The sequence below is a fragment of the Podarcis tiliguerta genome (genome assembly GCF_965153285.1).
Source record: "Podarcis tiliguerta genome assembly, chromosome: 12".
NCBI classification, from domain to species: Eukaryota; Metazoa; Chordata; class Lepidosauria; order Squamata; family Lacertidae; genus Podarcis; species Podarcis tiliguerta.
The window spans coordinates 32551339-32572647 of NC_139545.1; the positions used below are offsets into that span (position 1 = coordinate 32551339).

General features: G+C 41.4%; 1 protein-coding gene across 3 annotated transcripts in view; it reads right to left on the bottom strand.

Moving 5' to 3' along the window:
• Positions 1 to 21309, bottom strand: part of CASD1 (CAS1 domain containing 1) — a 32111-nt gene that overhangs the window by 9261 nt on the left and 1541 nt on the right. Inside the window, exons 1-13 of one of the 3 annotated variants that reach the window (XM_083405374.1) lie at positions 21166 to 21275; positions 16507 to 16603; positions 15201 to 15321; positions 12924 to 12968; positions 11364 to 11426; positions 9567 to 9611; positions 8503 to 8626; positions 7200 to 7414; positions 5512 to 5937; positions 4611 to 4700; positions 3253 to 3372; positions 1820 to 1976; positions 554 to 633 (exon numbers count right to left, since the gene is read on the bottom strand). In XM_083405374.1, the coding sequence (XP_083261500.1) occupies positions 554 to 633; positions 1820 to 1976; positions 3253 to 3372; positions 4611 to 4700; positions 5512 to 5937; positions 7200 to 7414; positions 8503 to 8626; positions 9567 to 9611; positions 11364 to 11426; positions 12924 to 12968; positions 15201 to 15321; positions 16507 to 16529 (1509 nt within the window). In that variant the 5' untranslated portion in view covers positions 16530 to 16603; positions 21166 to 21275. Of the gene's footprint in view, positions 1 to 553; positions 634 to 1819; positions 1977 to 3252; positions 3373 to 4610; positions 4701 to 5511; positions 5938 to 7199; positions 7415 to 8502; positions 8627 to 9566; positions 9612 to 11363; positions 11427 to 12923; positions 13730 to 14092; positions 15322 to 16506; positions 16604 to 21165; positions 21276 to 21309 lie in introns of those variants that run through there. The other 2 variants (XM_083405373.1, XM_083405375.1) reach the window with 2 other exon arrangements.

Sequence of the window (21309 nt, forward strand, 5' to 3'; positions counted from 1 at the left end):
GGTTTTCATTTATAATATATTCATATTTTAATATCAACAAAATGCAGTAGAAAGAATCTTGTTGTTCTAACTGCTCCTTTTCTTAATGTTAGAAATGCCAAAACATTTAATGCCAAAACATTTTTGATATGCCTCTCCTCCACCTCACTAGAAAAATGTTGGGACCTGGGTTTTAGCAACCAAGTCTACCAAGGTTTCAGCAAAAGGGGGGGGGGGATTCTCTCTCCTCAAAACAAAACAGCCAGTTTTGGATGCAAGCACAGGCTGATGTGCTTTGTGAAAGCAGATGCTCCACCCTCAGACCTCTGAATGAACCCAAGCATTCCAACACCAATTTCTGTGGAAACACTTAATGGATTTACAAAAGAGCTAAAAGCATGTCCTCCACTCTCAGATACCACAACCTGTTCCTTACGGAAGCAACAGGCTGGTTGCCATGACTGTCCCATAGCTGCAAGTGCTTTGCTTTTGAACACAGCTTAAATGTTTGCTTTCTAACATGCCTTAGAATCCAAATATTTAACTTGTACCAAAATATACAAATCATACAAACCTGAGAATATGCTAGAAAATATATACAGATGAACAGGGAAACTAGTTTCAGCAGTAAACCAAAATGCCAGAAGCAACTGCCTGTGGACAAGAGCAAAAACAAGACTAATGTTAGGCAGTAAGCTTTTTTTATTGCATTTTTTTTTCTGTTGCAGCTTTTACATTATACGCAAGAGGGACAGCTGTGTGTAGGTGGGAATGAACATTCAGATAGAAATTCTACTGAAAGTGCGGCAATACGGAAACATGACACCCACCCACAGTACATTACTTCAATAGGATGCCCTTCCTAACCCACATTCCACCCCAGCTAGTCATGTATTGTTAAGGCAGACTGCAGCAAATGTCTGACTGGGCAGCACCGGAGGGCAATGAAACAGCCAGTGCGGCACTAGCCAGATAGTCATGGCAGCAGGGGCAGCTTCATAGCCCTCCCCACAGCCAGGGCAAAGGTTCATTTGCCCCCAGTGACATTACACAGCCAACTCTGATGGGCTGTATGGTGTCAAGGCGGTGACATTTTCACTAAGTGAACCCTGAACAAGCCCTTTGGAGTTAGGAAGAGAAAAGAGAAGCACCAGGGATCAGGGAAACTATGGCTGAGAAAAGTATGCGAAAAGTAGTGTTATTTCCCTCCATGGACCCTTCCGGCGTAGAATTCTCTCTCCTCAATAAGAAGGTAGGCCACACATTACCTTGAATGATGGCTCTTTGCAGGCCATCATTCAGCATTAGGCTCTCAGGCCAAGAGGTGAACCAAGCATACAATAAAAAACAACAACACAGAGGTATTCAGGAGCCTACTACAAACTATATAATGGTGTGTCCAAACACATATATTTTATATCCATCTTTTGATTAACTATTTTAAAAGTGCAAGTTAATTTTCTAAATAGTTCTAGAATTTTCTCTTAAATTGTTTTACTGTTTTCTGTTAACCCAACAAAAGTAAAAGGTTAAATATTGGGATCCCAAGATAATAATAATTACCTAGGCCTGCCTCCTTTTGCTGAGCATTCCCCCATCTTCAACCCTCCCTTCCCACAAATGGCCACATTAACAATGATAATTTGTGACTATCTTCTGTTATGTTATTTGGGTCAGCAATTGAGGCAGATAGAATATCTTTGCTTTACAAAAGTGTAGTTTGATTTAACTATTGAGAATGCCATGTATTAAAAAATCACAATGCTATTTAAAGTTGAATATAACTGAATGCAAAATAAAGTGCTTAAGTTATTTTAATACAAAAGAGAATCATATTTACCATTGGCCTTCTTCTGGACTATTTGAGGCCATAGAGCTAATGTAACATATATGATCATAAACCAGACAGTGACTAGAGGAACAAAGTAATAGAACTGGTAAGACCGATCCATCACTATGCACAACACCACAACCAGGAAATTCAGTCGAAATAAAACCTGTTAAATATTGGAGAAAAGGGGAAGTATTTCTTTATTAAATGTAAGGAATGGCAAGTGATTTTTCATGTATATTTTAGTGCAAACAACTTCAACAAGGTAACATTTGCATCTCAAGTGACAGAGTACCACAAAGCATTCATATCTTGAATTATTTTTACTACAGTAAGCTTACGTAACAATTTTGCTGATCAGGCTTTCCAAAACATAAAATGAAAACAGTTTAAGAGAAGCCAGCCTTCCACAGACTTGCTCTATCCAGCTGCTCTGTATGCACAGAACAGCGTGAAATTAAAAAACTAACACAACACAAAATAAATTCTTGCCTATATAACTATTGTTACTGGGTATCAATCTGTGAAGTAACCATTTCTTCTTCTTATTTAATATTAAAGGAGAGCTATTTAGAGTTGGGGATGGCTATAAGTTTGGTTGCATGGTTATATATCTCAGGTTACATGAGGCATTAAGCCTAAGACCTCTGCAAAAGTTACAATGTATGGTGCTTTAAGTGCTGACAGAAGCCTTGGTTACAGATTATTATTTTTTAATTATCTGCCCTTCATCCTAAAGTCCCAGGGTGGGTCACAACATTAAAACATAGTATTAAAGAGAGTTTAAAACAACCTACAATTCCAAAAAGGTGGGTCCTTAAAACATACACTTCAAATGTCAAAAGCCAGGATAAAAAGGTACACATTCAGCGTTTTCCGGAAGCTATATAATGAAGGTGCCAGATGTACCTCTGTGGGGAGGGAGTTTTACAGCTTAGGGGCTACCACAGAGAAGGCCCTCTCCTGGGCTAACACCCACACACAATTTCTAAGTGCAAAGAGGGCTCCAGTTTCTAAGGATGGGGAACCCTTAGGCAATTAGTGCTGAAAGAAAACAAAATCATACTCTGGTGGCACACTTCAGGAGATTTAGGCTTAAATTAAGGAAGGGTTTCCCAAACTTGGATCTCCAGCTGTTTTTGGACTACAACTCCCATCATTCCTAGCTAGAAGGACCAGTGGCCAGGGATTATGGAAACCGTAGTCGAAAAACAGCTGGAGACCCATGTTTGGGAAACCCTGAGCCAAGGCAATTGTGATCCAGAGAGGAAGGGGTGAGCTTTTGTCAGCCTCAATTACTTTTTTGAAGTATTGCTTCCTACTGAATAGGGAATGATCCAACATTGGGAAGTGGCAGTGGCAGTGGGCAAAGTACTGGGTTACATTTGTAGCGGTCACTCAGAATTATTTTTATACACATAAAAGCTCAATTCACTTCTTACCTGACACACTCTATAAATGCCAAAATCTCCTTTAATCCAGAAGTATGAGAAATGCCCGTAGCCCGTTTGGAATAGATATGCAGCAACCAATACACGGATGTGCATGTACACTGGCAGAAACTGTTAATAAAAATGTAAATTGTATTTTTTTAAAGCTAGATAACTTTCAAAGATTAAATCCCACATTAAAGTGTGCAAAATGAGTAAGTTTCCCCCCTCACTTTATTTCTGCTTTTGAATATAATCTCGTTTACAGAACTTTAACGCTCACTATGTCTCACTGTCTTCTAAACTTATTCCACATTCTGGACTTCCTCAACCCAGCACTAACCAGCTATCTGTTCCACAGCTGAACAGGCAGGCCTCACTATGCAAAGATGCTTGTGTACAGGTTGGCACTGAATTCAAGGCCGTGGGGATTAACCTTTTGGGAGCTGAGGGCCACAATGATCCATGGTCGACCTTTGGTGGTGGTGAGGAACACATGTCAAAGCTGGATGTGTCCTGAGTAAAAGTGGGTGAAAATGAAAAGGACACATGGTGGGATGGGGGCTGGAAGTCACAAAAATCTTCTGGCATAACCAAATCACAGCAGATGACCTACAGTGGTAATTAGTGAAATATTTCTTTTTTTAATGCAGACATTTTGTGGGGCCTTAGCAGCCACGGAAAACCTTCTGCCATCATAGTATTACAGTGGGGGACCAATGGGAGCAGTAAGAAATAATTTGGTGGGAGGGTTCAAAGGGGTTTAAGGTTGTCCTATGGGCTAGCCATCCCTGCTAGGGTTGGAGCAAGAATCCAAAAGTGAAATTAGAACAGAATAGGACATCTGACTTTTCCTAAAATCATCCAGAAGCATCATTAAAACAAAACAGCTACCATTTCCAGATCAGGTTGGGATGATCAGACAATAGGGAGGGGGTGAAGTCACCCCTCCATACACCCTCCCCCAATAAAGTTCTTCTGCTAGGATAATTCAAATCCATTGTGGATAGTTCTGAGAGAAAATATCTAACTGCCTGCAGATGGGTACCATGCCCAAGGTCCATTTTCAGAACTGCTGGGTTAAAATTTAGTAAGCGTACTAAAGGTGGCATCATATATCAGTGGCATCCTCACCAATTAAAACACTTTCATGCACAGTACAGCACTTTGCACCACAGGTGAAACGAGGAGATTAAATTGTCACCTTTTTTTTTGAAAAGTACATCTTTCAAAACAGACCTTAATCACCCCAATATGGAATTAAAACAGAGAAGAAAGATTTCATTTAACTATTTAACTTTTGCTTCAGTAGTAAATCACGCAAGACTATTCCTCATGCAAAAATTGTTAAAACTGCAAAACAAACTTACAGTGCTTGCTCCAGAGATATGATAGATCAAGATGACAAGCTGCATCCAGCCTTTCCATTCATCGGTTTGTTCCCTATTTAACACCTTAGTCTGTGCAAAATAAAAAGAGAGAATTGCTATTCCAACAAGTGCAAGCAGAGCACTACAAAACAAGGAAACACTATTATGGGGTGGATGTGTCTAAAACTACTATATAAGGGGAAGTGCAATGACTGCTATTCTCCAATTATGTTTTATGTATTTTGCACCACTAGGAGTGGACTACAATCCACATGACTGATACAGAACTCTGTGTAAACAGTACGACAAGGGCTGGGTGCTTTTGCTCCCCATCTAATGCTAACACTGTACTCTGCCTGATAGACGGTTTTGAAACTCAAGGGACAGAGGTCCCTGTTGGCAGCAGGGAAAGAGAAGCCTCGCTGAATTTACATTTGGCCACTCTGGCTCAGGGTCATGGACTGAGTAAATGTTGTTGAAACATCCACAACTGCTCATCTGTTGTTTATGCATGGCATTTTTCTGGAAGTGACAGTTTTATTTGAATCGATCTACAATAGGGTTGGGGATCCCTCTTCCCAAGGATAACATTTCTTTGTGGGCAATCTTCCAAGAGCCGCATGCCAGCGCTGGACAGGCCAGAAGCGGGCAGGCAACTGAAGGAAAATGTTACCTTTGTACCGTAGACTAGACTGTCCGCCATCCAGGCAAACAAGAAGCATTAACCCCTTTTTTGCATTGCCTTCATTGTTATCGTAACCTGTTTAAAACTGTAAACTCAAGAAAAGCACTTTTTACAAAAAGAAAAGGCATCAACATTGCCAGGGTTCAAGGACACATCCCAGTCAGACAAAGAGCCTGTGATCTTTCAGAAATAAAAACAAAAATAAAACAGGCTTACCTCTTTAGTATTTTCTGTGTAAAACACCCCTAACACTAGGATATAGATGATTGGTATGAAGAAGGATGAGTGAGTGTAAAACTTGTTTTCTTTCATGAACAGATTTGCTCGGTCGCACAGGTAGAAGTAACCCATTATCAAACCAAGTCTGCATAAACACTGCAAGGCTGTCTCTAGAGTAGAAACAGCTGGAGTGTTGGTGGCAGGTTTCTTCTCTTCTCCACTCTCCATATCTGTACATGGCTTATTCTTCTGGTGATTGTTACGACGTATGAGAACAAGAATTAAATATCCAATTATGGAGGAAGCAAAAAACCCAAAGGCTAGTTTTTGTATCAAAGTGACAGGAGGCTGAGGCTGGCAGCACGAACCATCGATGGGCTTTATAACCTTGTTGCAGTGGATGTTTATCAGAATCATTGCATTCTGTCCAGGAAAAAAAACATAATTCCAGCCATTAGGATATGGAATTGAAAATGTCGTACTACTCACACAGTCTAAATGAATGGCGGGATGTTGTTTTCTTTTTTTAAAAAAACACAACAAAATATTGTTTTAAATTTGTTTCACTGAACAAGTCCAAACTATGGGCATCAAGAGACAAACTTTTTCTATCATCCAAGGGCCAAATTAAATGAGATGTTGGGAGATCCATGATTGGATCTCCCATATTTTAACCTAAAACAAAACAAAACAAAGCGGAAGAGCCCATCCTCAACCTCACAAACCTTTGGGTTTTTTTGACCCTTTGTATTCAGGGTGACAACACTGCTAGCATCCACTGCTCACCGTATATTTTTCTAATCTAATCTATTTTTCTAAATTCCTTTCAGAGGAATGCAGTGTGCTGATTCTGAAATTATACTTCCTGTTTTAAATAAAGATGCTTTATTTTTGTTTTTAAATAGAACAGAACTTAGTATTAATATAGTACTCCCCCTTCAGCATTCAAAAAACTTTCCATATATCTGTTGTGTTCACATACAACATTAAACCATGGATTAGCACTACATCCACACTTCTACTTCTGTGTGGTTGGAGAACTTTGCTATTTTCAGTTTCATAGAATTCTGGCCAACTTTGTAATCCGTGGTTGATGTAGGGTTGTTCTGAAACTCCCCCAGGTTTGTTTTAATGCACTGTCCAGTACTTTATGAGACCAGAAGTAAACCAAATCCTTATCCCAGCCACATATGAGGGGAGAAAAGACAGAAACAAACAGTGCTAAACTATGGTTAGGAGTTATGTAAACAACAGCCCTGTAGGCAACCAGCAATTCTGACTTCTCTAAGCATCACATCCTTAATACAAAGCAGTATACAATGATCTACAATGTGTAAAATATTTTTTATTAAATAGTTTGAAAATAATTCTGTAAACAATACTTGAAGAGAAGTCTCCTTATTATATTAATTTATTACCCACCCTTCCCCCTAAGGTCCCAGGGAGCGTTACAACAATTTACAATACAATATTAAAAACCCATTAAAAACTTACAACTGCTAAAAATGCAGTAGCAACAAAGTAGTGTCTAATAAATCTAATAAAAATTAAGACAATTTCCTACAATTGTCAGTCTTTTGGCATTCTAAATCTTAAAGGCTGTTTTCTATAAAGAATAATAGAATGTAGAGCTGGAAGGGAGCAGGAGTCCTCTAGGCCAGTCCCCTGCAATGCAGATTACTTACTATTTCTCTGCTTGCTTCAGAAAGGTGTATACCATCTGAGGACTGACTTATAGTTTCTTCTGCTATCAGCCTAGATACACTGAAAATTTTTACTTTAGCTTTTGAGTTTTTTGAGCTGCTGTTCAGGATACTGATTGCTGCTTCATTGTAGGCATCTATTTTCTCATTAGTGATCATTTTCCTGCTTTCACTCAACATATCTTCATAAACTGGATCTGATGTCAAAAGAAAATGGGGATTTTTAAAAAAGAAGAAATAAATAAATAAATACTCAAGCTCTAGATATACTATTTTCACCTGCTAAAATGATCCACTAAAATAAGCCTCGCATGTCTCTCCAGTTAGACCCTTAGAGGGAGCCCTTTTCAAGTCTGTGCAGAGGGAAATACGCTCCTAAAATTGGAGCACTTTTCATTCTGCAAAGAAAGCAGTTTGCATTTAAGTTACTAAGGGAAGCACTTTGAATACCGCTTCCTTTGGAAAGAAAAAAATGCTCATTTTAAAAACAAAGGCATTTGAAGCCCCTTGGTGAGCAGTTGGGAAATGCTGCACACGGAGCTTTGGAAATTTTGTGCTTGTTGCTTGGGAAATGCTGAGTCCAGGTCTTGCAGAAGAGTTTGTGCCGTGATTTAAAAATGCCCAACAACCTGGTGGTCAGGCATTTGGGAGGCACTATGCAAGGGGCTTTGCAGGCACTGTCAACTGCCATTGCCTGCAAAGCCCCTTTTGGCCTAGGCCTGCCATTACTTCCCCACACCTTATGTCAGGTGTGGGGCAGGTGGATGTGGCTTGGCCAAAATGGGCTGGTGAGAGAAATGAAGGTTCTCCATCCCGGGGCATGATAGTAACACAGTATTTCTTGCAAGGAGGACAAACAAGCTATCTGGTCTCAATTTGCTCATCTAATAATGAAACAAGCATCCTATTCCTATCTATTCCACTGGCATTAAAAGGTATCTACTCATGAGCAAATCCACTGTCTGGGCTACCACTCAAAATTTAGCTTCTAGTCTTTCCAGTCAGTTGACCTGCTGCAGCCTAACCAACCATTTTCCCCCCAAAAGTGGCCAATGCTCTGTGCAGATAATAAGAAATGTGTTTTCCCACAAACTGAGAAATGGATTTACCAGTTAAGCCATTCACAATGTGGGACAAACAGCAGCAGCTGTTCTTGGAATACATCATAGAATAAATCTGGTGTAGTTACTGATATTCAGACTGGAATTGCAAGCATGAAATACAAAAATGCTTAGCTAATTAATTTGTTTCACCACAAGACACAACAGCTATGTCATTCTTTTACCTTGTAAGACCCAGTAGACATCACTGCTCTTTGCCAGTTTTTCCAGAAGAGGGGCAACTGATGTGATATTGATTTTATACTGTGTGAGGGCTTCATTGCTGCCATTGTGAATACTGATAGACCACTAAAAGAGTATTAAAAGTGAATCGGTTAGCAAACATATTTGTGGACGATATAATAAAAATGGTGCAATATCATTCACAAATCTTAGCTGATGTTTCAAAAACAGGGTAGCTGAAGTAGATAAACACAAGAAAATTCTGAACTATGTACTCTTGGGTAAAAAGCATAGGATATTGCGAACTGCTGTTGCTAAAGGACTTTGTTGCAAATTTAACTTTTAAAAGACAACTATCTAAAATTGAGAAAACATACTATTAAAACTTTCAAAAATTATCTATTGTTCCTTCAGCAGTTTCAAATATTAAATGATACCCACAGCACACATCAGTCCCCCTATAAATTTTTATTCCATAAGACAGTAAGACCAAAGAAGGTGTTCCGTGCCAGAAGTATTTGTCTATAAAAGTACCGTATTTTTTGCTCTATAAGATGCATCCGGCCATAAGATGCACTCAGTTTTTAGAGGAGGAAAACAAGAAACAAGAAAGCAACGCAAAGCCTCTTGAGCGAAGAGGCAGGAGCGCTCCCGCTGTGCTCGAGGCTTTGTGTGGCTATCCTTGAAGCCTGAAGAGCAAGAGGGATCGCTGTGCACCGATCCCTCTTGTTCTTCTGGCTTTAGCGATAGCTGCGCAGCCTGCATTCGCTCCATAAGACACACACACATTTCCCCTTACTTTTTAGGAGGGGAAAAGTGTGTCTTATAGAGCGAAAAATACGGTAAGTAATATTGCTCTAGAACCAGAAAGACAGTGAGAGAGAGAGAGATGGGGATGCACAGGGAAGCTTAGGCTGTAAGTTACAAGACAGAAGTGTGAAAGGTTAGTTAATGAAAAACAATACAGAGAAAGAAGATCATATGGGATTTTAAAGGTCTGAATTAGAAGACTACTGTTTTAATTTTCATTTGGCCATTACAGTGACATATTACATGAATAGCTTACCACAGCAGCTCCTGCTACAACTATGTGAGGCTTTGGAGAAGAACCCTTTGGAACAGTAAAAAGGAGGTTAGTCTTTTCAGTGTCTTCATAAAGGACATGAATAATCAAATGTACTGTACTGCAAAAATTAATCACATTAGTCCACATTTAAACCTCATTTTAAAAAGGAAAAACCTCCACAAGCTTTAATCAATGTATAAAATATGCTGCAGTTGATTTGGAAGCAATTAAGTTATGAGCGACATTAGGGACGCGGGTGGCGCTGTGGGTAAAACCTCAGTGCCTAGGGCTTGCCGATCGCATGGTCGGCGGTTCGAATCCCCGCGGCGGGGTGAGCTCCCGTCTTTCGGTCCCAGCTCCTGCCCACCTAGCAGTTCAAAAGCACCCTTAAGTGCAAGTAGATAAATAGGTACCGCTTTATAGCGGGAAGGTAAACGGCGTTTCCGTGTGCTGCGCTGGTGCTGGCTCGCCAGAGCAGCTTCGTCACGCTGGCCACGTGACCCGGAAGTGTCTCCGGACAGCGCTGGCCCCCAGCCTCTTAAGTGAGATGGGCACACAACCCTAGAGTCGGACACGACTGGCCCATATGGGCAGGGGTACCTTTACCTTTACCTTAAATTATGACATTATAGAAGCACTGCTGATGAAGGGAATTGTGGAACTGTTTTCTACTTAGCAAAATCTAGAATGTCACTTAAATTAAATATCCACTTAACTACACTGTACAATAGGACATTACTTTGTAATTGTTTTGTTTTAACAATGCAACATCCTAAACCTCTGCAATTTTCACCAAGGAAAGCAGATTATAAACCCCTTTGCAAAGTGAGCCAATCAATTCTTTCCTGCAAACAGAAATGCTACATGCATGCTGTCCTCCCCACTTTCAGGTTAAAAAACAAACCGTTTTTTGTTTTTGTTTTGACCTCCTTCTTATTTCTCACTAGCCCTATTCCTGGAAGCCATCACTGCCTGAGTTGGCTCTTTGAAAGAATAATGGGCATTTTAAATAAATAAAGATACACTTCAGAGTGCCAGTGAATATTGAAAAAAACTGAGGGATAACTAGCAGTTTAATTTCTACTATATTGAAATTAATTTCAGGACCAGAACTGCCTAATGTACCCCCACCCCACCCCTGGGATTGTTGAAATATATTGCCATAAAGCAGAGGTTTTCAACCATTTTGAGTCCACAGCTCCCTTGACAAACTACACTCTTTCTGTGGCACCTCTGTGGGGCTCAGGAGCCCAGTTATGTCACCCCTTGCCTGCAGAGCTGGCAGGCTCTCAACCCTTTTCGAACAGCCTCCCTTGTGGAGTTTTCCCTCAGCCTGCTCTTTCTTCTTCTTGGGAGTCCTCCGGGCAGCAGCTGCTGCTGCTTCCCCTGATCTCTGACCAGCCCCCCCCCCCCAAGAGAGGTGCTTCCTCACACTGCCCCATAGGAGCCTGGGACTTGCTTGTTCATTCCCAGCAGCAAGTGATAGTGGAGTGGCTGGCTGGGCTCCCTCACCCACTTGCTTGCTTACTCTGAGGCTGCCTCAGCTCCTGGCAATCAGCACCCCCTGGCCAGCTCCAGAGTATTCATTCACCTGGGGAGCTTGTAGCCAGGGCTGCTGCAACAAACAGCCACATAAGCCTTGGGGAGGCAAAGGCATCAGAGGAGGGAGGGAAGGAAAGAGGGACAGAGGTCAGGGATGCCCGCAGCACCCCTAAGAATCATTCAAGGCATCCCAGGGTGCCACGGCACACTAATTGAAAACCACTGTCATAAAGGAAGTTCAATATTACAACTCACTTCAGTCCAAGATTTGATAAGCTGCTTCATAGAGCCATTAACTTCCGGATACCACAGAAATTCCTGAGAGGAAATGGATGAGTTTATTAGCAAGTGGTTTACTCAGGTAAGGTCAGCACTAAATGTCACAACTATTGACAGAATCAGCAGCGTTCCATCTGCAATTTCTACCGCAAATGTATAACACCTGTAAGTAAAAATATGCATGTACACTAAGATCCTGCGCTCATGTTTGGAAAACTTGGGGTCCTGGGCCAATCAGGTTTTTTGGACGCATGTATACACACATCTTCTTTTAATAATTTATGCACTTTTTGTAGAAAACATTGCTGCTGTTACTTAGGAGGACAGAGTGAGAAGGAGACTTGACTAACTGCTCAAAGAGGAAACTGGATTGTTTTCAGTATTTTTGAAATGATTTTTGTTATATTCTGTAGCACTTAATTCCTTCAGATATTCAAGTATTTGTCCTCACAATCCTCCTAAAACCTACAGCAAGACAGCAAAGGAAAACCAGCCCAAAGCAAAATCTTCCTGTGGTTGTGTGTGTTGCAGCCAGTGCAAACTGTGGTAGCTCAACTACTGAGGTAGGATATCACTTATAGATTACCCCAGTGTTGAAAGAATTGCATTGGCTGCCAATTAGGTACAGGGTTAGTTCATGTTTTGGCATATAAAGCTCAAAACAGCATGGGACAAAGACCCTGAGGTCCCTTTCAAATCTATGATTCCACTGTCCAAAGGAGGGCCTCTTGCAAACACCATCTTGTCAGGAGGTCTGTTCTGCACAATGTAGGAATTGCTTTTAGTGTTTTGGTACCTACCATCTTAATTATTTCCCAATTAGTATCAGACAGGATCCATCTCTGTTGCCATTTTGGCACCTACTGACGGCTCCTTCAACAAGCCTTTCAAGTGGAGATATTTCTAAGTCTGCATATGTATTGAAATTTTTTTGGTTTTGTTTTATCACTTGTTTGCTGCCTTGGGCTCCTTTAGGAGGAAAGGTGGGATATAAATTTTATAATAAAATATGAAAGTACAGTGGTGCCTCGCAAGACGAAATGAATCCGTTCCGCGAGTCTCTTCGTCTAGCGGTTTTTTCGTCTTGCGAAGCAACCCTATTAGCGGATTAGCGCTATTAGCGCTATTAGCGGCTATTAAAGGCTTAAGGGATTAGCGGATTAGCTGCTAAAAGGCTATTAGCAGCTTAGCGCCTAAGAAAAAGGGGGTGGGGAGCGGAAAAAAACCTCAAGAATCGCAAGACATTTTCGTCTTGCGAAGCAAGCCCATAGAGAAATTCGTCCTGCGAAGCACCTCTGAAAACGGAAAACACTTTCGCCTAGCAGGTTTTCCGTCTTGCGAGGCATTCGTCTTGCGGGGCACCACTGTACTACTTTAGTAAATATTTATTTCTAAAGGTTTTTTATGTTGCTATACTTCACCCTGGTGTTTTGTGAAAGGGTGGTATATAAATATTATAAATAAATATAAATAAAATAAATACACATGCCAACTTCTTTTCTTCATTCTCGTTTAGAAGCAACTGGGTATGCTTACCACTTTAAGTGAAGATGATTTGTCTTCAAAAGGAATGTTTCCATGCTGTCAAAGTAAGAAACATGCAAAAATTACGCCAGTTTCCAGAAATCCATGACTGTATTCATGTTATGCTAAATTCTTAATTTGATGTTGCCTGGTTTGTTTTGCTTTTTAACTATAAATAGCAGTTGCCTGAAAAGAAGGAGGAGATAAGGGAGAGAGGGAGCAGGAAACAGGTTTGGGACTATGATGCAGCAAGAGAAGTTCTTAATCCTATCCTCTCACCACAGTCCCAGAAAACCTCCCTCACCCCCACCCTGCTTCAAAGTTGCATCAGGAAAGAGGGTGCCATTGGCAGCTTCCCTCTTGACAAGAACAGCAGCTTTGAGGACCAGCGGAAGACAAGAGGTTTTCATCCAGGACTCCAGCATAGGCCTATATTTCTAATGGTCCAAAACCTGATTACAAGCTCTGCAACTGCTATTTAAAGGGAGGAAAATAAACACACAAAGCCAAACATATAATTTGGGGGCTTTTCAGGCACACTTCAATTATTCTCCAGTTAGTACAGTGCCCTTTAGGTAAAGTAGCTGCAAACACTGACATGCTCTTATTTTCAAGGGCTAGTCCTTAGTGAGACTAGGTCCCACCCCACCCCCCAATCTTTCCAAGTCGCCCTCTACTAACAGCCCTGGAGCACACCATGAGGACTTTCTCTTTGCTTGGAGTTCAGACTAAAATGATATCTCAGACTGCCTCCTTTCTCTCTCTCCTTGGGTTCCTGACTTCATTCTTCTAAGATAGTCCTCCTCCTTTATCTTTATCTATATCTGAAGTGTGAAGGGACGCTGTGGGTTAAAGCCTCAGCGCCTAGGGCTTGCCGATCGAAAGGTCGGCAGTTCGAATCCCCGCGGCGGGGTGCGCTCCCGATGTTCGGTCCCAGCGCCTGCCAACCTAGCAGTTCGAAAGCACTCTCAGGTGCAAGTAGATAAATAGGGACCGCTTACTAGCGGGAAGGTAAACGGCGTTTCCGTGTGCAGCTCTGGTTCGCCAGAGCAGCTTCGTCACGCTGGCCACGTGACCCGGAAGTGTCTTCGGACAGCGCTGGCCCTCGGCCTCTTCAGTGAGATGGGTGCACAACCCTAGAGTCTGTCAAGACTGGCCCGTACGGGCAGGGGTACCTTTACCTTTACCTTTATATCTGAAGTGTAGCACTGACCAAAAGCTCAACCCTCCCTCCTTCTTTCCCTCTCTACTTCTGGGTTCACCTGCAGTTTGACTGTACCCAAAGAACAGTGCCACTTCAGGATGCCGCAGGCTACAGCTAGGTAAAATAGGCATCAAACTTGCACATGGTTAAGGCACAGCGAAGCCAATGGTTGAAATGTATTCATGCCACCAACTTCTAAATACAAAGTTCCCAACCGCATTCTTCAGGTTTCCACTATTAACCACCTGTCTTTTCAGCAATTGGTTCTTTTCTCTGAAACTGCTTGATTCGCTCTCTTTCTGAAGTTCCCACATTCATTAGCCTGGTTCAGACATCACATTCCTGATCTGAAAACTAGGGTGCCTCCACCATCTGCTGCCTCCTCCCATTCAGACTCCCCTCATTCATCCAGCTTGATACAATACTTTGTGGTAAATTTCAGCACAACAAGACAGGATGCCCATATTGAGAAACTGGCTTGAACACTCTTCACAAATCAGAACTGGAATCCAGAAACAAAGTGTAATTTACAATCCTGGTGTGTACCCAGTGCTCAAACCTGAATTTCCTGGTATTGACATCCTATGTATGACCACCTGCTCCTGAAGAGACTATCAATGTCCTGAGAGAACTGCTGGGGCAACCTAACCCCCACTTTCCCTGGGACTCCTTAAGCCCTGTGTACGAAGGCCTGCCTTGAGGGAAGGCAGAGTAGAAAACAAAAAAAGCCTAGGTCAAGGAGCTACTGCCACCAGCTCCTGTAGGCAGCCTAAAAATATTTTGCAATATTTATTTGTATTCACATTTTAAATCATAAACCACCTTGGGAAGAAGGCACTGTACAAATGCAATAAATAAAAAAGTATTGTAAAGCTAGGCATGTAAGGGGAGGGAGAAAGTGGTGGAGGAACACATGAGCATACTGTGTTTTCCCAACCCAACCAAACCTGATTTGGTGGACCAGGAATGTGATGTCTAAACTGAATCAATACATTTTCAACAGAAATACCTTTACAACTAAGGTATTACAATGACTGTAATTTTCTAGTAATAACTGTGATATAAGTAAAATATAAAAACCATACCTTGACTCCATCCTCCTTAATTTGAGGGTTCAGGAGTTTCACAAATGAGTAGAACAACTGACGAATCCTAGAATCACCTATAAATGCAATATGTTTGTCTACGAGGCAGGTTTTTGCTTCACTGTAAAAACAAACATTAATATTGATTTTCTTCAAGTATGACAGAGCAAAAGTAATTCACCCCCCAAAAACTGCACTGTAGAATATTCTGAGCACCAACTTATATCCCATATCCTTGATAATTCAAATTTGTGGGAACAAATTTTCCTTTTTCTTATAAAAACACTACATATATTGTTATACATTTCCTAAATTGTTATGTTATACTGTCCTGCCATTTTTACATTCTATTAACTAAGAAAAGAGAATTGCAACACTGTAAGACTGTGCTCCAACTCAACCAGTTACTGGGAATTGCAAGTGGGCAGTGCTGCTGCGCTTATGTCCAGCTTGCAGGCTTCCCACAGGCATCTGGTCAGCCCCTGCGAGAACAGGATGCTGGACTAGATGGGCCATTAGCCCAATCCAACATACTCATCTTATGCTCTCAAGTAAACACATTTTTTAAGAAATCAAGTTCAAAAAGTAAGGTTGCTCTGAAGAGGGCAGGACCCACTGATGCACCCTTCTCTCTGGTATATTCATTCCCTGGGGTGACTGCAAAAGGCTTTAGATAATGTGAGAACTCCTCTTTACATAATATCTAGCTGCTACTAAAACAGTTTGGGATCAACTCTGGTAGAGGTGGGGGAATAGAGGTTTTATTTCCTTCACATTTTCTTTTATAGCCTTAAAGCAATCAAGGTACACAAACTTGCTCACTGACAGGCACCTTAATGGTGCAATACTTTGTGCACCAAGGCTGATGGAGGAATTATTAGATGCATCCTTCCTCAATCTGGTGCCCTCAATCTGGTGCCCTCTGGTGCAGTTCAAGATCTTTGGAGGGCACTGGGCTCAGAAGGCTGAACTAGAGAATGAGGTGGGTGGGATTTGCCTAAATGGCTGCTTTAAGCAGCAGTTTGCAATTGTAGGCAAACTGAAATGGTTATGTGAGAAATTTCTTCATAGTAAGCAAGATACAGACTAACAATCATTACTATTTGTTTCATTTCTGCTAATAAAGTGAAATCACTAATAGGGATAGGGGAAACTCACATGAGCAGCACAAACACATTATGTGCCATATGATACTCACAGTGTAGGTCTAAAAATGTAATAATCCCAGAAACTAAGACTTTACATTTAAGTGCAGACTTACGATATTTTCTTCTTTAAGGGAAAATTTAAAAGTAGAATACCTTACCTCTGCTTATATTTGTGCATCATACAGCCGTGAGGCTGCCATACTTTCTCCCCAAGAAATCTTCCACTAGAGAGAAGGTGCTCACAACTATCATCACCTAAAAAAAATAAAACACAGACTGTATTATCATTCATCATCTTTTGGTCAACAGCTGTGTTCACAACCCACATAGTAAAGACAGGGATTTTATTGCCAGTCAGAAAAGTTAAAAACATCTGGGCTTCATTTTAAAAAGGCTACATTGAGTATGAGCCCAACACCTCCATTATCATTCCTTCAATAACATACTACTACTATATAGTAGTGACATCAAATGTTTTTGCCAATATGTACTTTAAAATGAAGGATCCTAGTTTCATTTGTTCTGCTTAGTTCACACACATGCACAGTCCAGTTACAACTGGCAGCTTTAAAAAACTATGTTCAATTTAACCATCATAATTAACCCCCGAAGGCCAGGATTAAAAATTAAGTCATTTAAGATCCATGTAAGATTAATGAGGAATGAAGCCAAGGAACTCTGTGCTCACTTCCAAACCAGTGCAGTATGTGTAGCTTTGTCACTTGTGTGATCAAAATTGTGCATTAAAAAAAAATTAAACACATGATCATTACACTCTAAAAAGACATCGGTTTTACAGTTTGATTACTGGATTGCACTGCTCTGACAACAAAATTGTAATGACAGAAAAGTATTACACTTTAATGTAGGTGCAACAAAGCCAGGAAGGAAACGTTGAGAAAATCTTAACAGAAGAAGAAAGCTGTATCACTCTTACTTTGCCCAGTGGCATTAGGTTTGAAGAAAAGCTATCTCTACAAAATTAACAAAGGACATTTGCCTAGCAACTGTGTGAAACACAATCACTCACAACAATTTTGTTGTTTGCCCTGCACTTGGCCAGCTTCTAACCAAACTGAAAATTAATAGTGTGGGTAAGAGAATACGTCTGGTGCAGGATTAATTTAGGTAACAGCTGTTATCTAGTAAAGAGGCTTGATTATGACCCGACTTGTACAACAAGGACCAAAAGATGGCCTGCTAGGTTCTGGTAAAGAAGAATATGGGATCACATGAACAGCATCTGCATCTACCTATGTGAAACATCCTCCAACACTGAAGAAGACAGCTTCTGCTTACACAAGGCTATATTTGGTTTTTAGAATTACAGACATTTACACCTTCCTTCCATCTCTCCCTCCTTGTTCATGTTACCTCAAATTCTTAAATTGCGTAGTTTCAGTTTATAGTGATCAGAAAGAAAATAGAGTTGTGTAAAAAAAGTAATAATGTAAGAAGAGCACTGCTGGATTAGACCAAAGGCTGATCTAGTCCAATGTCCTCTTTTCAGTGGCCAACTGAAGCCTATGAGAGTACAAGAACGCTGCATATCTTATCATTCTTTTCACAGTAGTAATTTAAACTAAATATTTTTAATTACCCAGATACAAAGAATAATTCCTTGAAGTGTCCTTCAAGATGCATGTCATGTGGCCATTAAATAATGTTACCATTCCTTAAATTTCAGTGCATAATATGCTAGTATTCCTAGAGCAAACAACTACAGGTATATTCTAAATCACCAATTTATTTTAAAATAGAAATAAAATCTTTAGGGAGCTTATCAAAATTAAGAGGCTAGGACTTCTTCTGGAACTACTTCTCATCAGAAAAACATCTGGGACTCTTGGGTCAGGACAGTGCCAGCACTCCATGCATCAGCACTGGTGATCACACCCTTCAGGTGTTAAGGTGATTTTGTCTACCTGGGCTCCACCATAACCCGCAACCTTTCCACTGATGCTGGACAAGCTTATTGGTAAGGCAGCCACAGCAATGGCACACCTCTCCAAAAGGGTATGGGAGAATGTGATGCTAATGACCAATACCAAGATGAAGGTCTACCACATGGCAGGACAGAGCCTCAAACAAATACGTGCTCTTCCAAGTTCTGTCTCAGTGACGTCTATACTGGCTTGGTAATGTACATAGGATGGAAGATGGCAGGATCCCCAAGGATGTGCTCCACAGGGAGCTGGCAGCAGGCCTGTTGACAAACCAACTCTGTGTTATAAAGTTGTTTGCAAACGTGACATGAAGGCTGACAATATTAACCCTGCCATGTGGGAATGCCTTGCAAACAACTGCAGTACCTGGAGAAAGACAGACAGGTTGTGTATCCAAATCAATGACCAGAGGAGGAATGAGGAGCACGGAAAGAAGAAACGCCATAGTGCGTCTGCACCAGCGAAACCAAACGCCTTCATCTGCTCCAGCTGCAATAAAACATGTTTCTCCTGTATTGGTCTCTACAGCTGCAACAGGCAGTGTTAACTCCCCAATGGTGTAACTTTACCCCCAATGGTACACTCTTCCATTGTCTCTCGAGACAGGTGGATGCCAACAATAACAAGCTTCCTTATCCCTTTTTGATAAAGTTGCAAAATGTTGCACTTTCGGAATAGTTTATAGAAGCATAGAATCAGAGAATTGTAGGGTTGGAAGGGACCATGAGGGCCATCTAGCCCAACCCCCTGCAATACAGGAATCTTGTGCCCAGTGTGGGGCTTGAACCCATAACCCAGAGATTAAGAGCCTCGTGCTCTGCTGACTGAGCTATCCCAGCTCTTGTCAGTTTATGTTTTCAAATGATGCTTTATATCAAGGTACTCTGGAGATAAAGGATTTTTCTTAAATCGAAAGTTAATTAATTGTCTCACAAGGAAAAAAATGTGAGGCTAAATAGATTTTTTAGATTACCAAGAAATTAATTTTTATTTTCAGAAAATGTAGTTTCTGGTGTTAAAGGTAACTGATAAAATAAAAATCAGACCCACAAGGCCAAGCTGGTACCCAGAAATAATGCTGTACAGGTGAGACTTACAAGTGGAAATTTCACTTGTTGTCATCTATAACACCCACATCAATGATCTTCAGCAATCCTAGAGAGTAGTATTTCCCTCTCACAGGCTCTGGGAGAATTCCCAGTATCGAGTACTCAATTTTGTGCTGAAGAGCAAAACAACTTGTGGGAAGCTACAAGGACCCCATATAAGGAAGAATTATTTAAAATTACACAGCCACAAGTGCTTCTATATGGAAATTTATTTCAATGTTTGGGTATTGTAAGAACACTCTTTTAATCCTCCAGCTTGGAAGGCTTTTCTTTGGCTCTTATGTGTTAAGATTTTGCTGTCTTATTGATTTATGCCATTTTACTCTACTGTAGATTTTATTTTAGTATGATGTTTACTGTTTGAGGAGACCTTTGGGCCAAAAAATGGTATCTAAATTAACTGAATAATAATATAAACATAGATGCACCAATCCCCACAAGCCACATGACACCATATATTGAGTGAAGTGATGACCACCCACTCACGCAAAAGGCTTGAGGAATTCAAAATACTCTTACTTCTAGTCACTCTGAACAAAAACATCTGAAAGCTTTTTATGGCAGTAGGTAGGATTTCAGTTTGAGTTTAGTTTCTGGATGTTAGTAACCCAGATTCAAATAGCCCACTCAAATGTAAGAAGCTCACTGGGTGGCCTTGGTCAAGTCACTACTCAAGTAACTTTTCTCCTTTGTAGCAAACAAAATAAAGGTGTATTGGAGACTCAATTCAGATGCTGGAGTGGATATGGGAAGCATTGCTTCCCCAAACACTTCTGTAGGGAGCCCTGCTTTGCCTGGTGTTCTCCTCTGTCACCACTGCTGTTCTTGAAAGCAAGCATATACATTTCTATTTACAGTGTCAAATGAGGGCAGAACAAAAAAGAAGGGTGTCATAGCAGGGAGAGGTCTTAATCTTTTAATTTAGGATCTCGAAGCCACACTCTTTCAACGTATCTCAAGCACACCACCTTCTCCTACCTTGCATGTCAGCAGCTGCCAGTTAGCATGATTTACACTCCCCACTCCCACACATTTTCTTTGTTTATACTGCACACTCCTAATTAGCTAGCACAGACCTCAGGCTAAGAATTTAGTTAAACAGCAACCCCGAAACCGCTACAACTTCCTGTGTGGGTAATAATTTCTTTTAAAAAAAGAAAAGAAAAGAAAAATGCAGCCAGCCCTTCTGAAGGGAGGGATCGCAGCTCAGTGAGAGAGCACATGTTTTGCCTGGCAGAAAGCTCCAGTCTCAAGTCCTGGCATCTCCAGGAGCAGAGAGCAGGTGATGGGAAAAGGGGCATCTGCTTGAGACCTTAGAGAGCTACTGCCAGTCAGAGTTTGCAACACCTGGCCAGCCGGACCAATAGCCTGTCCCTGTTATAAGGGCATTTTGCATTTTTATGTCGTGGACCACCTTGTGATCTTCGGATGAAGGGCTGCACACACATTTAATAAACAAAGTAAAAAATGTTGCGCCCAAAGTCAAACAAGCCTGGATTGTTTAATTTGGACAGCTGCTTCCTGCAGAAATCCGCACGGACCGGCTTCTCCTCTGCCCTTAAGGCGCTTGCTGCGGTTTTCTTGTCAGTTTGCAAACGCAAGCTGGAGCTGCCGAGGAAGGCGGATGTGGCGTGGCGGCGTGGGGAGAAAGGATGCTCACGCCGGGGCGAACTTTGGCAGGTGTCAGTCACCCTTCCTCACCTAGCTAAGCGCTTGCTTTGCAACGGCTTGGAGGAAATGGGGGGAGGAGGGAGAGGCGGACCTGCCTCCCAGAGACACCTGAAGTGGCGGCTTTCGCCCGATGCCAAAGGAAGCCCCTTCCAAGGAGGCGGCTCCCCCCTGAACTGTGGCGGTGTAGGAGGAGGAAGAGAGGGGCCCCAAAAACCACGGCCAACTTCTCCGCTCC